General features: G+C 37.1%; 1 protein-coding gene across 1 annotated transcript; it reads left to right on the top strand.

The window, feature by feature from the left end:
- The first annotated feature begins 6976 nt into the window (after positions 1-6976).
- On the top strand, positions 6977-7565 carry KRTAP8-1 (keratin associated protein 8-1). The gene has a single exon (XM_017883879.1). The coding sequence runs from the start codon at positions 7040-7042 to the stop codon at positions 7229-7231; it is 192 nt and encodes a 63-aa protein (XP_017739368.1). The 5' UTR covers positions 6977-7039; the 3' UTR covers positions 7232-7565.
- Positions 7566-11002: the final 3437 nt, after the last annotated feature.

Raw genomic sequence — 11002 nt, 5'->3', positions numbered from 1 at the left:
TTTTTTTTTTGGTGTGTCAAGATATTTTCCAGTCCTCATTTGACCCACTGGCTGTGCAGGAGATGTTGTTTAAATTCCTCATGTTTGTGACTTTTCCAGTTTTCCTCCTGTTATTGATTTCTAGTTTCATACAATTATAGTTGAAAAAGATGCTTGATATGATTTCATTCTTCTTAAATTTGTTAAGACTTATTTTGTGGGCTAACATGTGATATGTACTGGAGAATGTTTTGTGTGTGCTTGAGAAGAATGTGTATTCTGTTGCTCTTGGGTGGACTATCTGTGTACATCTGTTAGGTCCATCTGGTCTAAGTCCAAGCACAATGTTTCATTATTGGTTTTCTGTCTGGATTATCTATTCACTGTTGAAAATGGGGTATCAAAGCTCTGTACTATAATTATATTTCTATCTATTTCTTTTTTCAGATCTATTAATATTTGCTTTATATATTTAGGAGTTCTGATGTTGTGTGCATATATATTTTAGAAGTATTGTATCTATTGATAAATGTACCTCTTTGTCATTAAATAATAAGCTTCCTTGTTGCTTGTGACAGTTTGTGACTTAAAGTCTATTTTGTCTGATGCTACTTCTGCACTCTTTTGGTTTCCATTTGCATGGAATATCTTTCTTCATCTCTTCACTTTCAACCTGTGTGCATCCTTGAAAGTGAAGCGAGTCTTTAGTGGGCAGAACATAGTTGGGTCTTATTTTTTTTTCATTCAGCTGCTCTATCTTTTGATTGGAGCTTTTAGTACCTTTACATTTAGCATAATTACTGATAGTTAAAGACTTACTATTGCCAATTTGTTAATTGTTTTCAGTAAATCCTTTGCTCCTTTCTTCTCTTGCTGTCTTCCTTTGTCAATTGATGATTTTCTATAGTGGTATGCTTTGATTCATTTCTCTGTCTTTTGTATAACTACTACAGGTTTTGCTTTGGAATACCGTGAGCCCTAGATAAAAGTCTATTTTAAACTGATAGCAGGTTAACTTTGATCACAAACAAATACTGGTGCACTTTTGCAGCCTTCCCGACACTTTACATTTTGATGTCAATATTTAAGTCTTTTTTTTTAAAAATCATGTATCCACTGACAAATTATCCTAGCTAAAGTTCTTTTTAATAATTTTGTCTTTGAATCTTTATCCTAAAATTATAAGTGATTTGTTCATTACCACTACAGTGTCAGAATATTCTCAATTTGACTATGTGCTTTCCTTTACCAGTGAGTTGTATATTGTCATATATTTCCATATTGCTAATTAACATCCATTTCAGCTTGAAGAACTGCTTGTAGCATTTCATGTAAGGCAGGTCTAGTACTGATGGATTCCCTCGGCTTTTGTTTGGGAAAGTCTTTGTCTCTCCCTTATTTCTGAATGACTACTTTGTCAAATAAAGTGTCCTTGGCTGGCAGTTTTTTTTCCCTTTAGTACTGTGAATATATCATTCTATTCTCTCCTGGCCTGGTAGGTTTCTGCTAAGAAATCTGCTTAAACTCTTGTGGAGGTTCCCCTGTATATGATGAATCTCTTCTCTTGCTTTCAAACTTCTCTTTGTCTTTGATTTTTTGAGAGTTTATTTCTAATTTGTCTCAGTGAAGTCTTATTTGATTTGAACCTGATCATAGCAAGGTTTTTAAAGAGGGAGGCAGGAGGGTCAGAGTTGGTAGCAGGAGATGTGACAACAGAAGTGACAGATTGGAGTGATGAAAGGAAGTGGCCATGGATCACAGAATGCAGATGCCCTCTAGGAGCTGAAAAAGGTAAGTAAAGACATTATCTCCTTATTCACTGCAGAAAGAGCCAGCCCTGCAGACATCTTGATTTCAGATTTCTGGCACCCAGAACTGTAGGGATAATAAATTTTATTAGGCCCACATTATCTCCTGCCTAAGTTAGTGTGATGGCTTTTGTGGTAACACTACTGATTATTAATCCAATGACCATTTCTCTCTCCCTCTTTCTATGCTTCCAGAGCCTGCTTCACACCATTAAGGCAGAAATGCCAGATGCACACTTTTCCACCTTTCCCTATAACTTAACCATGAGGTGTGACTCAGTTTTGGACACTGGGCCCCAAAGGAAATCCATGGGAAGACAAATGTGAAACATATTCCTTCCTGAAACAAAATGAAGAGGAATTGTTGAGAAGAAGCCCTCTTTCCCTTCCTGGTTTCGGATGTTGATGTGTAAGAACGTGAAGTATGCACCTGCTGAGGGAATCACCATGAAGCCAGCCCTGAACACTGACACTGTCAAGGCCTGAAGCAACCCTGGAATTACTTATATTCTCACCTCCTATTATTTGTGAAAAATAAATTCTTTCTGTTTAATCAACTTTCAAATGGGATTTTTGTTACTTGCAGCCACAAGCATTCCTAATAAAGTTTTAAACAGGTCTTTCTACCTCTGGGGTTTCTTTATTCTAATTCATCCTCCACACTCTCAGAGTAGTGATATTTCTAAGGTGTAAAATTGATCATGTCACTCCCATCTTAGTGTATAAAGTGGCTCCTTTGCTTCCACAACACATACGGTCACAGGTGCCCCCGACTACCTTCCTGGCGCCACCTTCCATTAATTATTCTCTCATATGCAAGGCTGTGATCCCTCTGAATAATTTGTGGCTCTTGGAAGACACTTGGCTATTTAACATCTTTGAAACTCTGCTTTAAATTACTTCTTCTTTCTGGAATATTTCCTAGATCCAACTATGCCCTAGCCAATGTCTACCGGTAAAATATCCCTTTTCAAGACCCAGTTTATGTATCTATCCCTTTCATGCTGAAACATTCCTGCAAGTAGCCCCTACTTCAGGTAGAATCATCCACTGTATCCTTTATTCTCAAGTCTACAAAGGGAAGGCTCTACAAGGGACTTTTAGGGTAGAACATATAACAGGTATTTCATTTATTTATAATTCCTCATTTAATTACCATTTCTCATTCATCTTTGGATCTCCAGCACCTACACAATGTCTGGAACATAATACATGCTCAATAAATGTCTGTAAGAATAGATGTTTAAGGCCGGGCGCGGTGGCTCAAGCCTGTAATCCCAGCACTTTGGGAGGCCGAGACAGGCGGATCACGAGGTCAGGAGATCGAGACCATCCTGGCTAACATGGTGAAACCTCGTCTCTACTAAAATACAAAACTAGCCAGGTGAGGTGGCGGGCGTCTGTAGTCCCAGCTACTTGGGGAGGCTGAGGCAGGAGAACGGCGTAAACCCGGGAGGCGGAGCTTGCAGTGAGCTGAGATCCGGACACTGCACTCCAGCCCGGGCGACAGAGCGAGACTCCGCCTCAAAAAAAAAAAAAAAAAAAAAAAAAAAAAGAATAGATGTTTAAAAACATGAATGGAAGAAAATTTTCGTATTGTATGGAAGATAATTTTGTATTGTATATATCACTGATATATATTCTAAAACTCATTTAAAACACCCCATTCTATCGTATGAGCCTGAGAGGCAGAGGTTTCAGTGAATCAGGATCATGCCACATACTCAGTCTGGGTGACAGAGAGAGACCCTGTAACAAAATAAAATAATCAAAACAAAACAAACCCCAAACAAAACAAAATAAAACAAACAAAAATATTCCATTCTAACTTAGCTTTCATTTCTAATAAATGTTAATATGCTGAAGGTGTAAATGTTATATCTGAAGTTGATATGACAGGGATGTTTTTACTGTGCACATTGTAATTGACTCTGTTTCTGAAATTTGTACACAATATATTTCCTGCTCCTTTGTAGAAAGTCAAAAAGCAGAATTTTTTCTTATCTTTATGTCAGGTCTTATTCAAAATCAAAGGAATATGAAAGGTAAAGTCCAATTATTTATTAAACAGCATTTTAGGATTGTTATTAAAAGAGAAGAGGGTCATGAATTTTATTTAAGCCAATAAATATCCAACAATGATTAGTCTATTACTGTGCCATTTAACATGTGAGAATATATTTTTCTCTTTTGTAAACCTTCATGTTACATAGCTTATTTAGGGGAAAATTTACAAAAGGATATTTTAACAGCAATTGGTTTGAAATGCTGCTGCTTTCTACTGGGCTGCCTCACAATCACATTTCCCCTCATGTTGGATGGCATTGGAGAGGCCATGGGTATTTTTAGGATCTGGTTAAGGAGAAGCTGAGTCAGTGATTTGTTCAGTTTGGGCATGGTGGGATATATTTATGTGTTTTGCGGCCACTTCTGTACCTAATTAAGCTACTTCTAGCCATTCTTATGTGGGAATAGCTCCCAGGAATTCTTCGACCACTCTGCTGATTCACCTAGAACATGTGATGTGAAAATGCAGGACCAGAGGCCCTATCTTAGCCTGAGTTTTTCCCGTGGCATACAGCACAGGATGAGTAGTGGAGGGGAAAACAGTTTGAAATGATGGAGCCAGAAGCTAGCCTGTGGGAAAGAAAACTATTATAGTAGTGTGCCAGGCAATTCATAATACAAATAATATTTTTTCTCTGAATTTTGTAATATTTGTAAGTTGTGTTAGTGTTTTTGTTGTGATTTTTTTTAAAGCATCTCAACAAATACTTACTTTTGTACTTAATTTTATATTTGTTACATTGTAAACTTTTAACAAATGGGCTTTCAAAATGTATACTTCCAGGCTTTATGAAATCCTGACTCTTTCTTTGATAAGCCTATTATCAGAATAAAGCTTTCATTGGCTCAATATAGGATTAAATTCGCTATTAGTTTTTAAATGACTTGTTGATAAATGATATGTCTCCCCAAATTTTCTTTTGTTAGAATTTTCTGTAGACTTTCTAGAGAAAATCCAAGCTGTTCTCTGTAAATAGGGCTTAAGTTTGAAGAAAGACAACATATTTTAATTACTATTCATGTACAGAGCTAGGTTTTGTGCTGCAGAAGGCAAAACTAGCATCTTGTCAGATTGGGTAGGCAAATGGGAAAATTCATTTAAATAGAGCATCATAATTGACCTTTGGCAATATTAATTCAAAAATTTTAAATTTTCCGTTAAACAATGGTATCTTTTGTCTAAATTTTTTCCCCCTAACATCAGGTTTTCTATCATGAAATACAGCAATGTGATGCCAGTAGAAACAGAATGTAAATCATTCTATGATTTTTAGGGAATGATCTACGGTTGAATACCTTTATGTTTTGGGAATAAATCTAATTTCAATTCCCTGAACTTGTTTAGCTATAAGCCACATGTCGTGTTTGAATTTTAATTGCTGAATCCCCATAGGCAGGCATCCAGGTTTGCTCATGAAGCAGGGTACTGTAGCTGTTTTCATTCTCCAGAATGTGATTATTACACATTGCATATCTGTATCAAAATATCTCATGTCCTCCACAAATATATAAACCTACTACGCACCCACAAAAATTAAAAATAAAAAAATTGAGGCCAGGTGCGGTGGCCCACGCCTGTAATCCCAGCTCTTTGGGAGGCCGAGGCAGGAGACTTGCTTGAACTGAGGAAGCGGAGGTTGCAGTGAGTCAAGATTGCACCACTGCACTCCAACCTGGGCGATAGAGCAAGATTCCACTTCAAAAAAATTACATATATATATATATATATAAATTTAAAATGTCTCTGCTGTAATTAATCTATTTTAATTAATTAGATTTAATTAATTTAATCAATCTGGCTAGTATACTGGCATGATTTTGAATTTTCCAAGAGTCTCATCTTGTTCTTGGATTCAGCCTTTGATCCCTAGCTGCTGATAGCAGGGAGCAAAGTTACCTCTGGGTTATGAATTAAAATCTGGGGGAGCTCATGTGTAACACATATCTGTTTTGTGGCCTTCTAGAATGATTCCTATTATCTCTGTGCCTATTTCTGTTCCATGTGCCCTCTTTTGGTATTTGTTCTCTAAGTTCTCTACTAAGTGCCACTATAAGAAATCTTAACACAGGTGTCTGGGAATAATATATCAGGTCTTACATGATCCAAGACAATTTTGATCAGCCTTATCCCTCCTTTAACTCATGTTTGAGAATTAACTCTCTGTTTAGAGAGGAATAACATTCCTTTTTTATTCTGGGGTACATGATCATTTTAAAAGTGAAATAACTGATTTCATATTGTCATCTGGTCCTTTATAATATCATCACATTTGTCAGACAATCTGGTTTCATTAGATCTAAGAGAAAAAACATTCTAAATCTTACCATAAATGTTTTGATTCATTTTTCTGTGTTTACCTTATTAGTTTGAACATTTAGTTTAAAGCATGTTTCAGGTCAAAAAATTAAATTTGTTTGACAATTCAGTACAAGGATTAATCCAAATATTCCATTTTAAAATCTCAATACTATTAATTCGAGCACTCTTCTAGAAATGTGATGTTAGGTATAGTTTAGGAGGGGACTATGATTAAGATTACATTTTTAACCAGTTTCCCAAACACAGTAGCTGTAGATAGAGAGAGAGAGAAGAAAGAAAGACTCTTTCTCATGAGTCTTATTGTATTTGCCTTTCATATTCCAAAGAGAATCCTTGAAGCACGTGAATACTAAGACATGCTTTAATTTTGAGAATTTTGAGCTAGACTCACTATCCATTTGTTATTTTATTTATTAATGTATTTAACACCTATTTATCGAATTCCAACTGTGTGTTGTGGGAATTCAGAGAGCAAGAGGACTGCACAACAGTTAACAACCTCAGAATATTTCTTGATATTACATGCCTGCTTACAGAGAGTTATATAGGGTCTATAAGACAGAGTGCTTTGAAGTCCTGGCAATAATTTTTTTTTAGGAAGGGAAATAATTTGTTTAAAGTCATCTTCTTTCTGCATTGTATCACATGAGAGCTTTCTTAAGCCACTGTAAAGACATCATAAGCAAGAGCAAAACAAGTTAATGAGCTTTTAAGAATGTAAATTGGTGTCAAGAATGAAAATGAGGGCTTTGTATTTTTCACCACCCACCAGAGCCAGGATATATAAAGAAGGTTCTGAAACCAGGAATCCATCCCACTAAGGAAACGCACTCCGTTGCTACCTAAGCCCTCCACTCCCGACACCATGCACTGCGACAACTTCTCCGAGGCTGTCTTCCCAGGATGCTACTGGGGCACCTATGGCTACCCGCTGGGATATAGCGTTGGCTGTGGCTATGGCAGCACCTACTCTCCAGTGGGCTATGGCTTCGGCTATGGCTACAATGGCTGTGGGCCTTTCAGCTACAGGAGATACTGTCCATTTGCTCTCTACTGATTGGCTGAAATCCCCGAGGCGTAGAATCTTCTCTCCCTTGAAGGCTGAGCAGCACATCTCCAGGTTCCCCACGTATCCACTCCTTCAGTCCTCATTTGCTCATCAACCTCAGAGACACTGCCTTCCAACTTACCTCCAGTCCCAGGGGAGGAAAATGAAAAAGGAGACGCTTCCTCAAGCTGCCTGCCCTGGCTGATGTTCTCTGGGATACTTTTGGAAACTTGACCTCCTACTTGTCATACACTACTTTTGAATTTTTCATGACACTCATGACTTGTCATGATGAAGTCATGGCTATGTCTATCAAAATCTCAATAAATTTGTCTCAACTGGTGTAATATTCTCATGCTAGAGTGAAGTTTCCTTTCTTGGTGTGTGCATATTTTCTGTTACATTGGGAGTGGCGGGGGGAAGTGAATTTCTTTTTCTCATGTGGGCATTAGGTAAGAGGGTGGGTTGCAGGAAATGAATAAAAAGGTTGCCTGTTTGAACCTTCTTAAAATTTTATGATGCCCACCTCCAACCCAGTGGAGCACCATTTATTGTTCAGGGTGCCCTTCTAATCTCACTACTTCTTTTCCTCCGCGAGAAAACCCAACATATGAGAGGAACTTTTTCAGTCACTTCCATGTTAGTCCAAATGGAACCCACTGCGTTCCCTTTCCCAGGGACTAAGGATTATAGACGAAAGTACCATGTTCCCTAATGAAGGATTCTGAAGCATTGAGTAATAGGGAAGCCACAGACATCCTTTGGAAGTCAGAGTTTTTTAGGTGAAGGGATAAATCTGTATCAAACTATCTAAGGTGTCTATTTTGTAGCTTAGAAGCACCCAGGTTATTCACAACCATGGCAAGTTTCTTAAAGAATCAACAGCAGATAACGAGTTTCACTCTTAAAATATGTGAGCTGTAATGAATATTTCTGAAGATATATCAGCTTTTCTCTGTGTTCCTTTAGAGAACGGAGCAATTTCCTTTTATAAGCCAAATAAAAAATGTCTCAATCCTTCTACTGAAAACATCTTACGTATAGTACAAATATTCTTGGTGGTAACAAGATTTGGCTTAACCCTTCTTTTTTATTGAATATGTACAAGTGATTATATTGCATATGGTTCACTTTGTAGTTAAAAATATAAAGACCATTTGGAGAGGTCATTTCAGAAGAGAGTGTTTTCTCCATCATACTTTATCTAATGTATATCTTTTCTAAAAAATCAGGAAATACTTGATCATTTTCCTTTTTAGCAATAGTAGACAAGGTTACAGCCAACAAAATCTCCAGTTTGCAACTTTCTAGCAGCCACGTGTTAATTCATGCTGAGAATTGTGAATTAATTAAACATGCAGGTTAAAATAGAACAGAAAAAGAAAAGCGGGATTTTTCAGAAATTAGAGCATCAGATTAAAATTAGAAGGTTATCAGTCTGTTCTGTAATGATGACTGACTTATATAAAAATTTGGGCTTGAAGGGACCTCAGAGAGCACCTCATCTAGTGTTTTGGAAACTTCAGTATGCAGCTACCTGAGTAGCTGATTTAAAATTTAGATTCTTTTGCCTTGCCCTTGGAGATTCTGACCCAGTACATCTGGGGTCAGGTCCAGAAATTTAAATTTTTAAGAAGCTCCTGATGGCTTCTAGTACAGGTGGTCTGAGACTCACACTCTAAGAAGCACTGTTTCAGGTCATTACAGATGTACACTACCCACCCACCCACACCATTTATTTATGACACTGAGTCTTGATAAAGGGAAGTCTTTTACTCAAAGGTGCCTAGCACATCTCAACAAGACAAGGACAGAGGAGGGAAGATTCTTTACATCCCCAAAGGAGTACAGGATGTACAACATCTGTGTTTAGCACCTTTCAACTTGAGTTAACATGTGGTTGCTAGAAAGTTCCAAACTGAAGAATGCATTGGCTGTGACAATGTCTACTATTTTCAGACAGAGAAATAATCTATTTGGTAGATATCCAGTAGTCTGGTGCTGAAGGCTCAGATGCCATGACCTGCTAAAAGAAAAAGTATGTTATGTAAGGATTTTATAAATTCACTTTTTCCTGTTGCATAGAAATGACAAATTCCTAGTGCGCCTACATTATGTAATATTATTTGATGATTATTTTTAAAAACTGAAATTCAGTCTTTTCAAATGCATATACCCAGATCCCATCCCTGCACATTCTGACCCAGATCCCATCCCTGCACATTCTGACGGGAAGATCTATGGGGTCTGGGGATTTGTATTTAAAAACATCCCTTTAAGTAATTTGGTTTTATGCCATCAAATTAGAACAATTACAGGGTCTGTTTTCATGGCTGTTCTTTCCCATCTTTTTTAGTTCTCTCCTTTTATTTTGAAATTAAAAACCAGATGATTCCTCCATATTTATATAGAATTCTTAAAAATGAAAACAGTAAGTAACATGTTACAGGTAAATTTAAGAAAAGCTTGGAACAAACATTTACTGCTACATTTAAGCTTAATGGTAGTCTGTAAAGAGAGTAGTTAGACATTTGTTTCTAATTGCTTTATCAACTTTGGTATTGATCTGAGCCCAGGCTAGTGCTCTATACATAGTAGAAACTCAATATATATGAGTAGATTATCAGACCACTTTCCTCAATAAACACGAAAAATATGTTAAACATCTGTTTGCTACCCTCTTGCAGTGCCATTCTTTAATTCACAGCCATTTGTGGGTTGGAAGTTCAATGTCTGTGCATTTTATGAGATAGGTTTATCTCACAAAGTCACACAGGAAGTATTGTTTTGATTTTCTATTTCACCATTAATTGCTTGTTTCTTCTAATTGAAAACCAGGCTGTGTATCTTTAACATTTCCCTGCTGAATACAGTTTATATAACTGAGAACTTGATTTGAATATTAAAGGCATCCTATGCATAGAAGAATCTTCTAGAGAGACCCCCAGCAAGTCTAATTAGACCTCCTTTCCTTATCATTAGGCTTCCCAATCCCTTGGCTACTCTGAAGTAATAATTCACCAGTGGTAACTGAATATATAAATGTTAATTTGTATTTACCCATTTGATTCACAGGGGTGGTTTAGAGTCCTACAGAATTTTTCATGGCTAACTAGGATAGATAACATGTTATGTGATATTGTATTTAACATTTCTCATGTACTCTCTAAAGGCTATTTTGAAGGGATCTGACATCTGCCCTCTGTTACAAGGTTGGCAGAGAAACATTCTCCACATGGCATCCTTTACGTGACCAGTGTATTTGATGACACTATCCAACAAAGGTGTTGACCATAACATTATGACACCCAAAAATGTGAAGATAACAGAGCTGTAGTGAATCTGATAAAGGCAGGGAGTTCTGTACTATATTCACATTATTCTTGCATATAAGAAATGACCAACTAATTTGCCCTTCCTCCTGTTTTTTCTTTTCCTGCACTGTCTTCCCTTCTGCTTCTGTATCTTTCTTCAGGATTATATTCTCTTCCCTTAGATCTTGTTAGAGTAGGATCAGTTCCTGAGTGGATTTGAGAGCAGTTTCTCAGCAAGAAGTCAGAAAAAAAGAGGAGCTTTCCTCGCACAGGGTAATCTCATAGTCATAAGAAGTCAGTTGACAAAAGAAGTCAATCTTTCCCAAATATTCATACTGGCCCTGCTTTCCAGACCCCCGCCAAAAGCTTTCAGCCACAATGGATACCTCAGGAAGATTATCAAATGCCTTATAAATCAGAGTTCTTTTCAGTAAAGATACAAAAGGACGCAAACATAAAGCACTGA

The sequence above is a fragment of the Rhinopithecus bieti genome, unplaced genomic scaffold, assembly GCF_001698545.2.
Source record: "Rhinopithecus bieti isolate Rb0 unplaced genomic scaffold, ASM169854v2 scaffold_13207, whole genome shotgun sequence".
Classification (NCBI taxonomy): Eukaryota; Metazoa; Chordata; class Mammalia; order Primates; family Cercopithecidae; genus Rhinopithecus; species Rhinopithecus bieti.
This window is presented reverse-complemented; position numbering and strand designations above follow the sequence as displayed.

Bases quoted from the DNA above. Each gene is read 5' to 3' on its own strand.
- KRTAP8-1 (XM_017883879.1), top strand. From the start codon at position 7,040: ATGCACTGCGACAACTTCTCCGAGGCTGTCTTCCCAGGATGCTACTGG.